At 42.2% G+C, this 20,762-nt stretch overlaps 1 protein-coding gene across 3 annotated transcripts in view; it reads right to left on the bottom strand.

The window, feature by feature from the left end:
* rgs12b (regulator of G protein signaling 12b) overlaps positions 1-20,762 on the bottom strand; it is a 138,584-nt gene that overhangs the window by 87,512 nt on the left and 30,310 nt on the right. For all 3 annotated transcript variants that reach the window (XR_008723152.1, XM_055632296.1, XM_055632297.1), the window contains one exon: positions 7,626-7,745. Coding sequence is in view for 2 of the 3 variants with exons in the window: in XM_055632296.1 (XP_055488271.1) it covers positions 7,626-7,745 (120 nt within the window). In the remaining variant the exon portion in view is untranslated. The remainder of the gene's footprint in view (positions 1-7,625; positions 7,746-20,762) is intronic.

The raw sequence follows: 20,762 nt of genomic DNA, 5'->3' as shown, positions 1-20,762 counted from the left end.
CGTAAATAGCTGGGGTCCCAGCACTGGGCCTTGCGGTACCCCACTAGTCACTGCCTGCCATTGTGAAAAGGACTCGTTTACTCCTACTCTTTGCTTCCTGTCTGCCAGCCAGTTCTCTATCCACATCAATAATGAACCCTCAATACCGTGTGCTTTAAGTTTGTATACTAATCTCTTATGTGGGACCTTGTCGAAAGCTTTCTGAAAGTCCAGATATAACACATCCACTGGTTTTCCCTTATCCACTCTAGTAGTTACATCCTCGAAAAATTCTATAAGATTCGTCAGACATGATTTACCTTTCATAAATCCATGCTGACTTTGTCCAATGATTTCACCACTTTCCAAATGTGCTGCTATCCCATCTTTCATAACTGACTCTAGCAGTTTCCCCACTACCGATGTTAGACTAACTGGTCTGTAATTCCCCGTTTTCTTTCTCCCTCCCTTTTTAAAAAGTGGGGTTACATTAGCTACCCTCCAATCCTCAGGAACTACTCCAGAATCTAAAGAGTTTTGAAAAATTATCACTAATGCATCCACTATTTCTGGGTCTACTTCCTTATACTCTGGGATGCAGCCTATCTGGCCCTGGGGATTTATCGGCCTTTAATCCATTCAATTTACCTAACACCACTTCCCGGCTAACCTGGATTTCACTCAGTTCCTCCATCTCATTTGACCCCCGGTCCCCTGCTATTTCTGGCAGATTATTTAAGTCTTCCTTAGTGAAGACAGAACCAAAGTAGTTATTCAATTGGTCTGCCATGTTCTTGTTCCCCATGATCAATTCACCTGTTTCAGACTGCAAGGGACCTACATTTGTTTTAACTAATCTTTTTCTCTTCGCATATCTATAAAAACGTTTGCAGTCAGTTTTTATGTTCCCTACCAGTTTTCTTTCATAATCTATTTTCACTTTCCTAATTAAGCCCTTTGTCCTCCTCTGCTGGACTCTGAATCTCTCCTGGTCCTCTGGTAGGCTGCTATTTCTGGCTAATTTGTATGCTTCATCTTTTGTTTTGATACTATCCCTGATTTCCCTTGTTATTCACGGATGCACTACCTTCCCTAATTGATGTCGGGGGGGGGAGGGCGGGGGGGGGCACGAAAAAGAATGGAAGAGGCGGAGGCAGTAGGCTGTGGGAGAACTGGGAATGGGAGGGGAAGGACTACCTGAAATTAGAGAAGCCAATGTTCATACCGCTGGGGTGTAAACTACCCACTCAAATATGAGGTGCTGCTCCTCTAATATGCGGTGGGCCTCACTCTGGCCATGGAGGTGGCCCACAATAGAAAGGTCGGATTCGGAATGGGAAGAGGAGTTGAAGTGTTGAGCCACCGGGAGATCAGGTTGGTTATTGCAAACTGAGTGAAGGTGTTGTGCAAAGCGATTGCCAAGCCTGCGCTTGGTCTCACCGAGGTTGATCATACACTGAATAATCCAACCACATTTTTGTTTGGAAGTGTAAAGAAATAATAGAAATTGCATTCATTGCAATGTGTAAAAAGAGTTGAGATACTGTATTATAATTTTGCTGCATGTCATTGTGGTATATATCATGTCTTGATTGGTAAATATGTTTCGTTTGTGACTTTATTTGAAGCAGAAATAATATGTGAATGCTTCATTGAGCATAATTCCGACTGGTAGCTACACAGTTCGTCTGAGCACATTATCGCAGGCGTCATGCAAGCCGTCTTAAATGACCACCTAAACTGTCATTTGGCAACTTCAAGAGAGTTTATTGTCATGTGTCCCTGATAGGACAATGACATTCTTGCTTTGCTTCAGCACAACAGAACATAGTAGGCATTGACTACAATACAGATCAGTGTGTCCATACACTATTATATACGTATACACATGAATAAATAAACTGATAAAGTGCAAATAACAGATAATGGGCTATTAATGTACAGAGTTTTGTCCGAGCCAAGTTTAATAGCCTGATGGCTGTGGGGAAGTAGCTATTCCTTAAAAAGCTGCCTAGGTTCCCCGGCTGACAACAGAGAAAAAAATTAAGTGAGAGCCCTGCAAGGTGTATAATACTTTTGACACTGTCATAGGCCTTTCTTACATATGCTGTCACAACGCGCTATAGTCTCTAAACAACCCTTCAGTAATTTGCCTTGCCCTCCATTTCAGAATAATAGTGTTTTAAGCCAATAACTCGACACTAGCACTGGCAATAAATAAGCGCAGCTTTCCAGCCCCTTATCTCATTGGCCACGCTCGGCTGCAAATCGGTCAATCTGGTGGACCATCGTCCTCTAGTCATGGGGGTGGCGGATTGGAAGGGGCCTCACAAGTGGAACAGCTTAGAGCAAGGCATCTAAATCCGGCCCTGCTCCCAACACTGCATCAACTCAACTAGCTTTGCGCTGAAACTCTAGAAAAGGGTTGGATAAGTAAAGGCATGCATGAACAAGGATGATCAGCCAGCTGTTATGCTGCAAAATGGCACATTACCCTGACTTGGAAATACACTGCCTCTCATTCATCATCACTGGGTCTCAATACTGGAACTCCCTGCCTAACAGTGCTTAGAGTATTTTCACCAGATGCAATGCAGCACTTGAAATAGTTGGTTCACTCTCAGCTTTCGAAGGAAAATAAGGGATGGGTTTTAAATGTTGGGACTTGCCAGCTACGCTTGCTTCCTGAAAAATGAACTTTTAAAAAAGTCACTGAACAAAAAGGGCAGTCAAAGAATGAAAGCATCATGACTGCAGCTACGATAGTAATCATTTATCATTAAGATTCACCACCTATGGTGATACATCAACTCTTGAAAACATAGAAACATAGAAAAGTGCAGGAGCACGCCATTTGGCTCCAAAATCTACCCCGTTCCAGCTTTTTCCCTGCTAAATCTAACTCTTGAAAACATCCAGTGAATTGGCTTCTACTGCCTTCTGTGGCAGAGAATTCCACAGATTCACAACTCTTTGGGTGAAAATATTTTTCCTCATCACGGTGCTAAATGGCCTACCCCTTATTCTTAAACTGTGACCCCTGGTTCTGGACTCCCCCAACTTCGGGAATATTTTTCCTGCATCTACCCTGTCCAATCCTCTAAGAATGTTATATGTTTCTTTAAGATCCCCTCTCATCCATCTAAATTCCAGCGAATACAAGCCCAGTCGACCCATTATTTCATTGTATGTCAGTTCCGCCATCCAGGGAATTAACCTGGTGAACCTACACTGCACTCCCTCAATATCAATAATGTCCTTCCTCAAATTAGGAAACCAAAACTGCAAACAATACTCCAGGTGTGGTCTCACCAGGGCCCTGTACAACTGCAGTAGGACCTCTTTGCTCCTAAACTAAAATCCTCTCGCAATGAAGGCAAACATGCCATTAGCTTTCTTCACTGCCTGCTGTACCTGCATGCTTACCTCCAGTGACTGAGGTACAAGCACACCCAGGTCTCGTTGCACCACCCCTTCTCCGAAACTGACACCACTCTGCCTTCCTGTTCTTGCCAGCAAAGTGGATAACCTCACATTTATCCACATTACACTGCATCTGCCATGCATCTGTCCACTCACCCAACCTATCCAAGTCACCCTGTAGCCTCATAGCATCCTCCTCGCAGCTTACACTGCCACCCAGCTTTGTGTCATCTACAAACTTAGAGATGTCACATTTAATTCCCTCGTCTAAACCGTTAATATATATTGTAAACAACAGGGGTCCCAGCATCAGCCTTGCGACACCCCACTAGTCACTGTCTGTCATTCAGAAAAGGACCCGTTAATTCCTACTCTTTGCTTCCTGTCTGCCAACTAGTTCTCTATCCATGTCAATACCCTACCCCCTGTCAGTTCATGCAGAATGTAAGATTGGTCCGTGGATGAATCAATGTACATGTAGGCAATGGAAAGCTGCACCACGACAGCTTGTAATCATTCTCTTTTCTGCCTGCTGGTCTCCGACAAGAGTGTGAAATACTCAAACACAGTGGCGGACTGGCCAGGCCGATTGCTTGCCCGATGGCAAGTGGGCCCCTGGTGAAGTGGGCCCCCTTTGTCTCCTGGCAACCAATATTTTTAGACCCAGTCCGCTACTGCTCAAACAGCTCAAGATGACACATTGCGCGACCTCCCCCTTCCCCCCTTCCCGACCCCCACTCCCCCCCCCCCCCCCCCCCCCCCCCACCTCGCCAAATATTACTATTCACAAGGATATATAATTGAACTAACAAGTCCTGGCAGAGGGAGGAGGAGTGATTTAACCCGGCAGTGATGGCAGTGAGGTCCGTCCTGGTGCTGTGACCTAGAAGAAGGCACAGGATTCGGCGGAGTGTGTCCTAGTGATATAGAGCATGGAAAAAGGCCCTTCAGCCCAACTTGCCCACATCGACCAACTTTATTAGTGTTTAAGAGGGAACTGCAGATGCTGGAGAATCGAAGGTTACACAAAAAAGCTGGAGAAACTCAGTGGGTGCAGCAGCATCTGCTGAGTTTCTCCAGCTTTTTTGTGTGACCAACTTTATTAGTTCTGCAGCTGCCTGCAAACTCCTGCCATATTTGCTCTTCTAATTCCCTTTGACTATTTGGGGGCCTGCGGTACACTCCAAACAAGGTGATCATCCCTTTCTTATTTGTCAGCTCCACCTTTTAACTCCACCTCGATCCCTCATGAAGCATCTGCACAATGGTCATTAAGATGCCAGTCCTGAGGAGGGAGAGATATGAGTCCAGATGGGGCACAGGGAAGGGAGAAGAAAAACAGGTAAGGGTTGATAGAAGTTACCTAAAATTGGAGAATTTAATGTTCATTCAGTTGGGTTGTAAGTTACTCAAGATTGCAGTTCTTTTTTTCCTCCATCACATCTAGAAACTCATTCTATTTGTTGGAGATGATGAATAGTCCATTAAACAAATTTTCCATTAGAAAACTACTACAAGAGATTAGTGGCAATAATATAAACATTAGGATGTGTGTTTAAGCAGTACTGAATGAGTCACACTATTCTGCATCAATCATTAAAACAATCGCACATGTCTACAGCAACTGCTGAAGTCTACGATTTAATCCACTCATACACAGACCTTGTTGAATCACAACATTATCATTAAACACTCACAATGATAAAACTCCCAGAGTCATCTGTAAAATCAGTAGCAACAATAGAAATGTTCTTTAGCAGAAGCATGAGTGATTTAATCCATGTATGATTTATGATCAAATCTTTCAATCCTATTTTTACAATCTGAAAGGGTCTCAACCCAAAACTTTGCCTATCCATTCCTTCCACAGATGCTGCCTGACCCACTGAGTTACTCCAGCACTGTGTGTTTTATGCCAGATTCCAGCATCTACAGTTCCTTGTATCGAGATTTGCAATTATTCTATTAGCTGGAGTGATCTGGAATTTTGCAACTATTTACAAAAATATCTCAAAAACTATACATTACATTTTGTTTTGGTCTTGCAAATGTTCTGTTCATTTGGGGTTAAATAAAAATGTTAAGCAATTAGCCCACCTGCATAAAAGACAAAATTAAATCTAATCCCAAATTTGGTGGGTTCTTAATTTTGTCTTTGAAAAGAAAAGGAGATATACCAATGGAAACTGTAACAGGCAGCCATTTCTGAAGGAATTTGATCATGTTAAGCAAGTCGACCATATCTTTAACAGGGATACTCATAACGCCCTGGAACATCAATCTCACAAAAATACCTGATCCTTTGCAGACATTGTGAGCTTGCTTCATTTATGTTCTTTTTTTCATTTTCAATTGTCTGTATTGTTATCTCGGCTACTATTCTGCAATGAATATTAATAGTCGATATGGCTAAAAAGCAGCTTAAATGACAGAAATGCAAAATAGACTTTCTTTACACAATGCATGTGGCAGAAACCAGGCAGAATTTAGTTAACATTAAGGCAGGACTCTCCCCCTTCCAATGCCATCCCGCAGTGATTTTACATACTGGTCCTCCCCGATTATCAAACAGCCAATTTATAGATCTGGTTTAGGAGACCAGCGGGATGGATGGTGATCGATTTGCTAGCTGCTGTGGGGCTGCAGGCATCTTCTGCCGCATGTGCCTTCATTTCCCACATCCCCACCTATTTGCCTGCCTCATCCCGCTCCGCCCCACCCCATTCCCAAGCCTCAACGATTAGGCGGCGAGGGAAGACGAGAAGAACTGGGTGCGCTGAGTCACTGAGGCCACTCTTCACGTGTCAACTTGCTCTCCTGTGACCGGTGCTTGTGCGATCCTCTGCCAACATCGTTTTTGTTCAACTCCAATTTACAAACAGTTTGGGAAATGAACATTACAACTAGAGAGCAGTCCTGAACAACTATCCACCTCAGTGGAGACCCCCGGACTATCTTTGATTGGACTTTATTGGCTTTATCTCATACTAAACATTATTCCCTTTATCCTGTATCTGTACACTGTGAATGGTGCGATTGTAATCATGTATTGTCTTTCCGCTGACTGGTTAGCACTCAACAAACGTTTTTCACTATACCTCGGTACACATGACAAACTCAACTAAACTAATGAACATGCTCAGGAATGGAAACCAGTCGTGATGTGAGGACTTCCTGTATTGCAAAAGGGAACAAAGTTGCTGGGCACCTAATGGAGAGTACATGAAAACAAAACACTTCTTTGCTGACTTATACACACTCTGTTACCCCTCCCTCCTCACCTGTAGAACCACGATAAACGTAACCTTCCCCCATCCCATTGCAAAGCCTTTAAACGGCATCAGTCTGTAATTTCCCTCCATCCTTAACAATCTGTGCATGCTAAACACAAGACAATCGGGGCGAGAGTTGGCGATGATCGCTTAAGCTTGCCCAACCATTCAACAAGATAGTGGCTGATCGATGCTGGCCTCCTCCTCTTTTGTGCACGGTATCCTTAATTATGATCTTTCAGATATTTATCAACCTCCACCTTAAATATATCTGATAATTGGCCTCATATTTTAGGATCTTATATTTTTGAATAAGGTCCTTCTAAACTACGAGAAATTCACACTCAAATTGTGTAATCTCCCTTGATAGAACATTAAATTCCAGGAATACGCTACCATATATTGTTCCAGGCAAGGAGCCCAAAACTTTGCACAGTATTTAGGTGGAGCCTAACCAACACCTTGTACAACTGCAATGAAGCCTCCGTATTCTTGAACTCCAACACATTTACAGTGAAGGCCAATGTGCCACCTTGACTCCTACTTAAATCAGCCACCTTTTTGTGATTCACTCACTGGTACACCTCAATCCTTCTGAACTTCACTCATCTGCAGTCTCCATTTAGATAATAATCTGCCCTTTTACCAAAATTCATGACCTCACACTTCCCCACAATACATTTGGTTTGCTAGTATTCGCTCAATCACTCAACCAATCTACATCTTGTTGTAGAACCATAATGTTCTAACCACATCAAGCCATCCATCTCTTTAAGCTAGAAGGTAACTGTTGAGATTTTAACAATGATTTGCTATTTGCAGTGTTCAAAACGCATGGATGAAATCAGCTTTCTTACCCAGCTTCCTGGACCAGAAGCTACAATGCATGCTACCATCACACGATCCCACTGGGCAATAGAATCATTATATGACTGCAAATCTTTTACTTACTTCCAAATCATCCAAAGACCGAGTTATGCTGAAACGCTTCGACCGTCCATATGATCTCCGGATAGAAGAGCGTTGGGCAGCTTGTAAGAATCCTACAGAAATTGCAGAAAACCTCGCACCCTAAAAAATGAAACAAAATCAAAGGAATTATTATCTTGCGGTAACTAACAGAACTGAAAAGCAAGCAGCAGCAGATACAGTATATGCGTTACATCTGGGGATAAACCTAAACAGACCAGGAATGTGCAAGCCAGTATTAAATTACCCAAGTTCTGCATGGAAAATAGCTGAGGAATATTAGTCTTTGATGGAGTGATGTTGATAATATAACACAATTTCTGATAGTCATCAGGTTTGACTCAGTTGTGCATTCTTCCTTCTGAGGGTCATAGGCTCAAGTGCAGTCCAAAAATTTAAACTCATAATTAAGGGTGAGATGATTTGTTTTAGTTTTAGAGATACGGCATGGAAATAGGCCAGCCCACACCGACCATCGATCAGCCGTTCACAGTAGTTTTCCAATTTTAGCATCCACTCCTTACATACCAGGGGCAATTCACAGAGGTCAATTAACTTACAAACCAAATGATGCAGCAATATACTGGGGAACTATTCACCATCGCTTGTATATTTGTGCTTATATTTGTAATCTGTTCCATCAATCATTATAGACAATCTTATATCACTTATCCATCAGTTAATCTTTCACCTGGTCATAGAGACATACAGCATGGATACAGGACCTTCGGCCCAACCTGCCTATGTCGACTAAGATGTCCCACCTACACTAGTCTCACCTGTCTGACAATAGACAATAGGTTCAGGAGTAGGCCATTCACCCTTCAAGCCAGCACTGCCATTCAATATGATCATGGCTGATCTTCCACAATCAGTACCCCGTTCCTGCCTTCTCACCATATCCCCTGACTACGTTATCTATAAGAGCTCTATCTAACTCTTTCTTGAAAGCATCCAGAATATTGGCCTCCACTGCCTTCTGAGGCAGAGAATTCCACAGATTCACAACTCTCTGAGTGAAAGTTTTTGCTCATCTCCGTTCTAAATGGCCTAGCCCCAATTCTTAAACTGTGGCCCCTGGTTCCGGATTCCCCCAACATCGAGAACATGTTTCCTGCCTCTAGCGTGTCCAATCCCTTAATAATCTTATATGCTTCAATAAGATCCCTTCTCATCCTTCTAAATTCCAGAGTATACAAGCCCAGCCGGTCCATTTGGCCCATATCCCTCTAAACCTTTCCTATCCATGTACCTGTCCAAATGTATTTTAAATGCGGTTATAGTACCTGCCTCAACTAACTCCTCTGGCTGCTCATTCCATATACCCATCACCCCGTGTGAAAAAGTCACCCTTCAGGTTAATATTAAATCCTTCAGCTCGCACCTTAAACCAATGTCCTCTGGTTCTTGATTGCCCGACTCTGGTAAAAGACTGCATTAACCCTTATCTATTCCTCATGTGATCTTATACACCTCCATAAGATTGCCCCTCAGTCTCCTGCCTGCTGTACAGGTACCTGCACTCCTAGATCCCTCTGCTCCACAACACTTCCCAGGGCCCTGCTATTCACTGTGAAGGTTCTGCTCTGGTTTGATGTCCCAAAATGCAACACCTCATACATAACTGCATTAAACTCCATTAATCATTCCTCAGCCTCCTTGCCCAACTGATCAAGATCCTGCTCAAAATTTTGAAAACCATCTTCACTATCTACAATACCACCCACTTTTGTGTCATCCTCAAACTTACTAATCATGCCTTCCACATTCTCATCCAAATCGTTAAAATAAACCACAAACAGCAAAGGGCCAAGCAATGATCCCCGAGTCACACCACGAGTCACAGGCCTTCAGTCCGAAAAACAACCTTCCAGCTTCACCCTTTGCTTCCTTCCATGAAGTGAAGAGTCTCGACCCGAAACATCACCCTTCCTTCTATCCCAAGATGCTGCCTGTCTCACTGAGTCAGTCCAGCATTTTGTGTCTATCTTCAATTCTCTATCCAGTCAGCTAGCTCTCCCCGGATCCCATGCGATCTAACTTTCCAGAGCAGCCCACCATGTGGAACCTTAAAAAAATGTCTAGCTGAAATCCATATAGACAACATCTATGCCTTCACCAACTTTTTTTGATTACTTCTTCAAAAAACACACGATCTCCCACGTACAAAACCATGTTGACTATTCCCAATCAGCCCTTGTCTATCCAAATGCATATATATCTTATTGCTCAGAAAACTCTCCAGTAATGTGCCCATTACAGATGTTAGGTTCATTGGTTTATTCTTTGGCTTTTCTCAGGCTTTTCTTTGCAACCCTTTTTAAAGAGTTTGGTTTAATTCCTCAAAATTAAAAAACTCAAAACACTCTGCGACATCCTCTAGTCTGAAGCAAACAGACTCAGTTTCCAAGTAAAACCACCAAAATGGAATGCATAAATAAGGATTAAAAGAAAAGTCCTCTCAGCATAAAATGGAGCAAGCAAAACAGTTAAACGACAAATAATAGAATAAAAAAAATCTGAAGGTCAAAATATTAAAACAAATATCTTTTATACAAATACTTCCACGGAACTAATTAAAGACCTTAACACTAACGATAGCAGATATTCTAAATAAAGTCTATTCATTTGCGTCAGCATGAAACATACTTCATAGAGGTCTCAGAAAGGGAAGGCAATAAAAGACAAGGCGATATCCAGATGGATATTCCTTCCAAATTTAGTCTTTTATAATCATTCCCAATAAATCTCCAAAATGCAACAAATATACAGATGGCTAGTTAGAAAAGTGTGAGCTTGTACTTAACATTTTTATTAAATTGTACTGCAGAAAGCATAGAAAATAGGTGCAGGAGTATACCATTCGGCCCTTCAAGTCAGCACCACCATTCAATAGGATCATGGTTGATCATCCAAAATTAGTTCCCCCGTTCCTACTTTCTCCCCATATCCCTTGATTTTGTTAGCCCTAAGAGCTATATCTAACTCTCTCTTGAAAACATCCAATGATGCGCTACTAAGTATATCTATTTTAAATTCAATGCTTAATTTTCTCCATACTGGAGCAGCGGTTTTAAAAGCTGTGGAATGCTGAGGTGCAGGTTCATACTTGTTATTTAACATGCAGCATATGTATTTTATCCAAAACATCTGGAGGAGGAGCAAGGCATATGCACACAGAGAGAGAAACAGACAAATCAAGCAGATTGCAGCAATAAGCCTCAGGGTTTCATCTGCAAATAAAAAAAAACAACCTGCCCATCGCAACAACTGGGAAGAAATTGTGGCAAAGGCAAGACCAGCTCTTCCATAAAAATTAGGCATTTTTTGCATAATATATTTTTGTTCATATTGCAGACACAAAATGCTAGAGTAACTCAGCGGGAGAGACAGCATCTCTGGAGAGAAGGAATGGGTGACATTTCGGGTCAAGACCCTTCTTCAGACTGACGTTTTGGGTCGAGACACTTCTTCATCTCATATTATGCCTGCTTAACGGATCCGGCTCCATTTTATACAGCACACAACACTGCTTAAAAAATCTATTCATTTCTTACAATAACATCTCTGGAATGAAGACAAATCGTTATGAAGTACCTAAAGCAACAAGCAGGACATCAAATTTAATTGAATTCTTCATTTAGTCACCAGGATTTAACTCATTTTCAGAGCATGACAATCAAAAGCAAATAAGAGCATGATAGCACAATGAATCGGCACCAAGTATTCATGAGGAGGGAACAGAGCAAATTCTAACACAAATGCAGATCAATAATTGTTATCATCAGATGTTAACACCAGCATATGAAGAGAAGCAGGAAGCGATAGTTCTAAGATAGAAAAAAAACTAAAATAGAAGGATAATGCAGTGGGAATCATAATCAAGATATGCTCAATAAAATTAAGTATGCAAATAATGTCTAATATCTTTTGACCTTGGATTCCTATCTTACAAAATATCAGTCAAGCTCAGACTTGTAAAGTTTGTTATGGAGCATCATGATGAAAAATGCTAAATGATTATTGATGCTAAATAAATGATTTGTCTCCTAAACCATTGATATCCTTATACGGCAGAATTATTTATGGTCCAAGATAGACACAAAGTGTTGGAGAAATTCAGCGGTCAGGCAGCATCTCTGGAGATGGAGAAAAACGATGGATAATGTTTCGGCATTTTGTTTCTATCTTTGAGATAAACCAGCATCTGCAGTTCCTTGTTTCTATCATTTATGGACTTATGGTCTAAGATTTATAAGATGCATGAAGATGTTACCAGAATTGTGAGTAGATAAAAATGCTGGTGAAACTCAGTGGGTGAGGCAGCATCTACGGAGCGAAGGAATAGGTGACGTTTTGGGTTGAGACCCATTTTCAGACAGATATGGGGGTGCTGGGGCGGGAAGAAGAAAGGAAAAGGCGGAGACAGTGGGCTGTGGGAGAGCTGGGAAGGGGAGGTGAAAGAGGGAGAAAGCAAGGACTACCTGAAATTGGAGAATTCAATGTTCATACCGCCGGGGTGTGAACTACCCAAGTGAAATATGAGGTGCTGCTCCTCCAATTTACGGTGAATCTCACTCTGGCCACGGCGGAGGCTCAGGGCAAAAAGGTCGGATTCGGAATGGGAGGGTGAGTTGCAGTGCTGAGTCACCAGGAGATTGGGTTGTTTTTTGCAAACTGAGCAAAGGTGTTGGACAAAGCAATCACCAAGCCTCCGCTTAGTCTCACCGATGTAGAGCAGCTGACACCCAGAGCAGCGGATGCAATAGATGAGGTTGGAGGAGGTGCAGGTGAACCTCTGCTGCATCTGGAAAGACTGCTTAGGTCCTTGGATGGAGTCAAAGGGGGAGGTAAAGCGACAAGTGTAGCATTTCCTGCGGTTGCAAGAGAAAGTGCCAAGGGAGGGTGTGGTTTGGGTGGAAAGGGACAAATTGACCAAGGAGTTACAGAGGAAACGGTCTCTGCGGAAAGCCAAAAGGGGAGGAGATGGGAAGATGTGGCCAGTGGTGGGGTCCCGTTGGAGGTGGCGAAAATGTTGGAGGAATACCTGTTGTATGTGATGGGCGGTAGGGTGGAAGGTGAGGACAAGGGGGACTCTGCCCTTGTTACGAGTGGGAGGATGGGGAGTGAGAGCAGTGTTATGGAGCACAGAAGAGACCCTGGTGGGTGCCTCATCTATAGTCGAAGAGGGGAACCCCCGTTCCCTAAAGAATGAGGACATCTCCGATGCCCGGGTTTGGAACACCTCATCCTGGGTGCCGATGCGGCGTAGATGGAGGAATTGCGAGTAGGGGATAGAGTCCTTACAGGAAGCAGGGTGGGAAGAAGTGTAGACCAGATAACCATGGGAGTCAGTGGGTTTATAGTTGATGTCGGTCAGTAGTCTGTTACTGACTTAATCCTGACAAGAATTGTGAGGGTATGTTATATAAAAGGAAAGAATGAATAGATTGGGTTTTCCGTCCACTTGAGAAACGACAGCTGAGGGAATGACCCTCATTTGTGGATAGCAATATAAAGTAACATCATTATAACATAGTCACCAAAAAAATCCAATGGAAACAACTCCTTATCCAAACAGTGGCAAGAATATGCAATTTACCCACCACAAGGAATATATAGATAGCGGTATAGATACATTTAAGGAGGGGACTCAAGAGCATACAAATAAGAAAGGAATAGATTATTACATTGATATATGAAATGTTGTGAAGAGACTCAAGTACATCACAAACGTCAGCCTGGACTTGTCGAGCCAAATGGCCTGTTACTGTGTCTATGCCATTTGATCTGTAAAATCTTGGACTCTTCCCACTTTCTTGTTGCAAGCTAGAAAACATTTGCAAGGTTTTCTAAAGCAAAATCGAAAGCTGTTTGAATTCACAATCATTGATGTTGAACAAAATGGTGCCATCTGGTGGAGCACCCTCAAAATGGCAATACTTGTTCTCACATTTTTTGTCATTGATCTGATGAAAGGACAATGGCCTGACATATGAACAGTTAATTTTCCCAAAGCTGTGGCCCAAAGCACTGAATTTTGCTTGTATTTTAGACTTTAGAGATACAGTGCAGAAACAGGCCTTCTAGTCCAATAAGGCCGCACCGACCAGCGATCACCCTGTACACTAGCACTATCCTACACACTGGGCACAATTGACAATTTTTACTGAAGCCAATTAACCTACAAATCCGCACGTCTTTGGAGTGAAGGAGGAAACCAGAGCACCCAGAAAAAACCTGTGCGTTCACAGGGAGAATGTACAAACTCCGTACAGACAGTACCCGTAGCCAGGATTGAACCCAGGTCTCTGGAGCTATAAAGCAGCAGCTCTACCACTGCACCATTGTGCTGTTTGTTTTTTTTACAAAGTTCCAGTATCTATAATTTAGCAATTTGCGCATTTGTTATCTTGATATTTTATTAATCCTGTAGAATATGCTGGAATGCTCATTATCAGTGCAAGTTTGCATTGTCTCAAATTATTTATTAAAGGCGAATACTGCTGTAATACATTTGGCCATTATTCCCATTGTTTAAAAGAACTCATAAATATTAACCACATTGTGTAGCTTGCATCATTCTAAAACAGATTATGGTTTGAGATCAATGCACTTAGATATAAGAGGCTACATACGAAGTCCAGCTGGTTACTTTAAGATAAGTAACCAGCTGGTCTTTTCTCTTTTAAGTTCCATAGAAACCATTACTATTTAACAATGTTTTATGCTTATTGCCTAAATCAAATCTCTGCAAAGCTTCAGTTGCGAGTAGAGACCTGCTAATAGCATTTGGGTTGCAATTATTACTTTAGGAATTGCCACTCTCTATCCCTTTAATAATTTGGGTTGCACGATAGCAAGCTTATCCCTTTAATAAAGTATGCTGCAAATAAATTAGTTGCTGCAATAAATTATTAATTTATTGTCTCCTTTTTAAGATTTTTTGGGGTATTTTGTCTGCTTGTTCAGACTGACAGTTGGCAATACTGTGGACCGCAATAAGTTTCCATTAAGCGCAGATTGGTGACATTAAGCTAACTTAGGCATATTATATATCTTGTAATGCTGGAACCTAGCACTGTAGTTTGATCCTGCCTTCATCTTGCAATAATTCTCTTCCTCGATTGATTTTGTATTCACTATAAAATATGAACAACATTTGAATTAAGATGCCTGCTATCATATATATGAGGACAATGCAAAGGTCACAAACGTGTTCATCTGAAAAGCTAACAGTGACTATTCCAAAATACTGCATAATGACCAGTTTCCATTTAGTTGTCAGTCAAAGATAATCCACAATAAAGTAACGTTGAGACTGGGAATTCAGTTTGCCATCTGAACAAGTTGAATGCCAGGGAAGAACTTTATGTTCTACCACTCAATCATGATCCAACATTAAAATCCTTTCTTCATTCCTAGAGTGTATTTTACGCAGAAAAATAAAACAGTAGAGCCAAAATACTGCATGCTACTTCACAGCCTGGTCTATCCATCAACGGTAACACTGCTCAAGCTGACGAATGCCTTCACACAAACATCTTTGATGGAAGCCAATAAGGAACATCTCCGGAAGACTGAGGCCAACACATCAAGTAGCTTCCTGTGTTGGCTTACATTAGACCTTCTGAAACAGCTTCTTCCCCTCAGTTATCAGACTTCAAATGGTCCTTCTCTAAGCTAGAATTCAGTCCCAATTCTCTAATCTACAGTACCTCATTTTTTCTCTGAAGTGTTGCGTTACAATGCAGAGAAACTATATTCTGCACTCTACCCTTTCCCTCTACCATTTGTGCTTGGCTTGATTGTATTCATGTAAAGTATTATCCGATTTGATTAGATTGGACACAAACAAGAACTTTATCTTGTCTCAGTACATGGGACAAGATAAAACCTCAAATAGCTGTAGAAACATCCTCATGTACTAAGGCCCAGAACAAACCCAGGCACCTATTTGAAATCCTGCAGCCCATATATCCACACATTAATGACAAATCCACCTTTCATTGGTGAAATTCTTGGGTGACCGCAAACATCACCAGCCATAACTTGGCAACTAGGTCAAACAATGAAGTTCCAAGCATTAAACTTCCAATAAAAACCAATACAAATCCCAAGGACAGACCACAGAAGATCTGGACATGTGCTGGAATGTTCACATGCTCCACACATGGAAAACTGCAATGATTCACACTGCCTCAACCCAAAACCACCGCATGGATTGCAAACCGTCAAATGACACCAACATTGGTGGTATAGTGGATAGTGAAGGTTATCTAAAATTACAACAGGAACCAGGTGAATTGGGGTAGCAAGCCAAGGAACAGCAGATGGAATTCAACTTGGACAAGTGCAAGGTGTTGCATTTTGGTAGATTAATTAATCCAGGGCAGGACATGCACAGTAAATGGTGGTACTTCAGAGAGTGTTTTACATGAGAAAGACCAAGTCCTCGGCATGTCCCCAACAACCCACACCAACTTCTACAGATGCGCCGTAGCAAGCATTTTATCTGGATGCATCACAGAACAGATCCATCCCAGACCACAAGAAACTACAGAGAATTGCAGACTCAGCCCAGACCATCACACAAACCAACCTCCCTTCCACTGACTCCATCTACACTTCACACTGCCTCAGCAAGGCCACTAGCATAATCAAGGACGAGTCTCACCCCAGACACTTCCTCCTCTCCCCGCTCCCATTGGGAAAGAGGTAAAGTGAGAAAAAACATACCTCCAGATTCAGGGACAGTTTCTTCCCAGCTGTAATCAGGCAACTGAACCACCCCATCATCAGCAAGTGAGTGGTCCTGACCGACTACCTACCTCATTAGTGGCCATTGGACTATCTTTAATCGGATGTTATTGGACTTGCACTAAACATTATTCCCGTTATCCTGTATCTGTACACTGCAGACAACAACGTGACAATAAACAAAAATACACATAATCCCTTGAAGGTGGCACAACAAGTTGACAGGGTGGTGAAGAAGTATGGCACGCCTACCTTCATCAGTCAGGACATGGAGTACAGGAGTCAGATGTCATGTTACAACTGTACAAGTCGTCTGTGGAATTCTCTGCCTCAGAGGGCGGTGGAGGCAGGTTCTCTGGATGCTTTCAAGAGAGAGCTAGATAGGGCTCTTAAAAATAGCGGAGTCAGGGGATATGGGGAGAAGGCAGGAACGGGGTACTGATTGGGGATGATCAGCCATGATCACATTGAATGGCAGTGCTGGCTCGAAGGGCCAAATGGCCTACTTCTGCACCTATTGTCCATTGTCAGTGAGACTGCATTTGGAATAGTTACAGTTCTGGTCACACAGCTGTAGGAAGGATGTCATTAAGCTGAATAGGGTGTGGAAAATATTCACTAATATTCACAAGGATATTACTAGATTGGGAAGGCATGAGTGATAAGAAAAGACTGGGTCTGACAGGCATAGATAAGGTGAATGGTCACAATCTTTTCTAAGGGCAAGGAAGTTTAAGAGGATATGGGTTTAAGGTTGAAGGGGGAAGATTTGATGGGGAATGTTTTCCACAGAGAGTGGTGGGTATATGAAGCAAACTGCCATTGGAAGCTGTAGAGGCAGGTCCAGTTACACCGTGCAAAATACTGTGCTGTATAATTCAATTACTCTAGTTATGACTGCTTCCCAACAAGTTATCTGATTAATTTGGTTCAGGAATCAAATGTCTTTAATATATGGTTCTATTATCAAGACCCATAATCTTTGATACATTCAATCACTAAAGTTGCTGCCTTACAGCGCCAGCGACTAGGGTTCAATCCTGACTACGGGTGCTGTCTGTATGGAGTTTTTACGTGCTCCCTGTGACTGCGTGGGTTTTCTCTGGGTGTTCCGGTTTCCTCCCACATTCCAAAGACGTACAGGTTTGCAGATTAATTGGCTTCTGTAAATTGTCCCTAGTTATGCAGGATGGACTACAGTATGTGGTTACTGGACTCCACCACAGTTAAGGATAGAGATCTTATATAAAGTAATTGAAGTGTTCTAGTCTAATTTCCTGTCTACAAACTGCCTTCAAATTTTCAGCGTAAATGTATAATAATTTATCAATTATGGGAGTGAGATTAGTATATTTCCTTAACTTTGTTTCATGTAAAGTCCACTGAGGTACTATGCTGGGTCTATAGTTGCTGACTGCCCATATCACTTATGAAATTAATATAATACTGTGCCTCTGCTCAATTCTGCAAGGTGATGCGACTACCTAAATTTGGCCCAATTTTGCAAGTTCTTTCATAAGCGGCTGAAAGTGTGAAATGGAAAAATGATGGCAATATATTCAGACGCTTTCTGTGCTTCTCCAATGGCGAAGGAATGAAAAGAGAAATATATATATTTATTCTACATCTGGATTTTGGTACCTTATTTGGGAGCAATAAAAACTGTATAAAATGTGTTCAATAAAAATTACACATTCTATTGGATCACGAGTAATGCAAGTTACAGGCATCCAGTGCATTCTCCGAAGAAGAGCACAGATTTGATTGTTTAAATGCCACTATGAAAGAGTAACAATAAGTCTGTCAACTTTTGAACCAGATCAGCAACTTACGGCACAGGGAACTATAGCATCTTTAGTTCCTAAATGTTATATTGGAATCTATCAAATGAAAATCCAAGCGAAGCCAAATAAATTTGTTTTTAGGGCAAATGACCAAAGGCTTAGCCAAAGAAGTAGATTTTAAGGAGCACGTTAAAGAATGCTTGGAAGCTTAGAGAGGAAATTCCGGAGTTTAGGGCCTTGGCACCTGAATGGCTGTCAATTTTTGCGGGACGAGCGAAAGAACTTCCAGGACTGCCAATATCTCAAGGGGCAGACAGTGTGCAGATATAGTGGAGGTAGGAGAGAGACTATAAAACAATGAACATAACATGCTTTGAAGGGAACCGAAGGAGGTTACCAAATGATGGTGTTAGTCAGGTGATCTGCTAGACATTTAGGGTATGCAAAATATCAGTCCAGTATAACACTTACAGTAAGGGTTGAGAAGTGCTGATGACAATTTTGGAAAGTGTACAGAGAAGATTTCCAAGGATGCTGCCAGGACTCAAGGGCCTGAGCAAATGGGTAAAATTGGATAGGCTTGGACATTATTTCTTGCAGCCATGAAGGGAGTAGATAGGGTGAATGCACAAAGTTTTTGTTTACCCATGGTATGAGAAATCAAGAACCAGAAGACATAGGATTAAGGGAGAGGGGAGGATTCATTAGAAACCCGAGGGGCAACATTCACAAAAAGGGTGGTGGGTATATGGAAAAAGCTGCATATACCAAATGCAGGCAAATGGGATTAGCTTGGTTGGGGCATTTTGATCAGCATGGACGAGTTGGGCCGAAGGGCCGGTTTCCCTGCTTATGACTCTATGGATTGGAATGTGTTCAGGGAAGCAACCACAAGCCTCGATAAGTATACAGACACTGTATCATCATATGTCAGCTTTTGTGAGGACAGTTGCATTCCAACTAGGACCCGACCTGGTTCAACAAGCCCTGGTTTACTGCAGAACTCAGACAGCACCGACAGTCTAAAGAGGAAGCCTACAGGAGCGGGGATGCAGACCTCTACAGGCAGACAAAGTACAAACTGAGAAGATGAATCAGAGCAGCCAAGGAAAGGTACTCAGAGAAGTTGAGGAGCAAGTTCTCAGCTAGTGACTCTTTTTCAGTTTGGAAGGGCTTGCAAGAAATCACCAAGAACCAAGAAGAACCATCTACAAGAGGAAAGCCCCCCGCTCTTTGGGCAATTGTCAGCTGACCAACGACCTGAATGAGTTCTACTGCAGGTTTGACAAGCAGAAACGTAACCCTGGTACCCCCTCCCCAACCAACACTGCCAGACTTCAGTCTGCAAAGACTGGACCCTTCTACACCCACTCCTCCCCAAAGTTGTCAAAGTTGCCACACCCATAAAAACAGCGTTTTTTCCACGAGTAGTAGCTCTACTCAAGAACCAAAAATCTGTAGCCTTCTTTTGCTCTGGCCTTTTATTTAATTCACATTTTTAATCAATAATGTTTTATTATTAATGTTTAATGTTTTATGTGTCATTCCTAACTGTCACTGTATGTCGTGTTGTCACTTGCGGGTGGAGCACCAAGGCAAATTCCTTGTATGTGAATACTTGGCCAATAAACATATTCATTCATTCATATAATCCATCTAGAGTAAGACTCCCTTAATCCAGCACCTTTGGGATTTTGATGATTCCAGAATGGCAGTCTTTCTGGACTGTTGGACATTATTCCTACCATTTCCCTCTCTCTCTCCATATCCCTCCCCCACCCTTGTACTGCAACTAGTTTCACTGTCCTGATTAATTTTACTGTTTGTATGCTTTGCTGTCACCTTCCCCATAGCCAACAATGAACCATTCTACATGTTCTTGAGCATTGTCTCCTTTGATCTGTCATTTTCACACCTTGCCCGTCCATATCTCTAGTTTCCCTCTGTCCTAACTCTCAGTCTGAAGAAGGGTCTTGACGCGAAACATCACCCGTGCCTTCTCTCCAGAGATGCTGCCTGTCCTGCTGAGTTACTCCAGCATTGTGTGTCTATCTTGCAGATTATCAGAATTTTTCGATAATCTTTTCTCAGTAGCTAATCAGTGTGGATAGATTGTTGCAGTCGGGACGAAAGCTTCCGATTGCTACACATGGAGTCTGCATATTACTGATGCAGACACACACTTGCAGTGAAGGAGAATGTTGAGTTGTAGCCTTTGAGGGATATCTTTTTGCTGCCAGATCATCACGAAAAACACTAATTCCTTGATTGCTAAAGACCATCTCACCATAGGTGAAACAAGCATGTACATCAGTGAGGTTTCAATTTTGCTGTAGAAAGCTGGTGGCTTGGAATCAATTCAAGTTATACAATATGTACAGCGAGGTACAACCTCTAAACTGTGTGGAGTTGGCTTATTTTAGTTACAATGGTTGGAGGAATGTTACAATTAGTTACAGCTGTGGGCTGGGGAGACAGGGTATGATTTTTTAAAAGAATCAGTCAAGTTTTCTGTTCAGGATTATCGTGGGGCCACTTCGGGTAGTTGTCTTTCAGACAGAAGCAGCCAGAGGTT

The sequence above is a fragment of the Leucoraja erinacea genome, chromosome 3 (genome assembly GCF_028641065.1).
Source record: "Leucoraja erinacea ecotype New England chromosome 3, Leri_hhj_1, whole genome shotgun sequence".
NCBI classification, from domain to species: domain Eukaryota; kingdom Metazoa; phylum Chordata; class Chondrichthyes; order Rajiformes; family Rajidae; genus Leucoraja; species Leucoraja erinaceus.
Note: the sequence above shows the minus strand (reverse complement) of the source record. Positions and strands in the feature narration are given on the sequence as shown.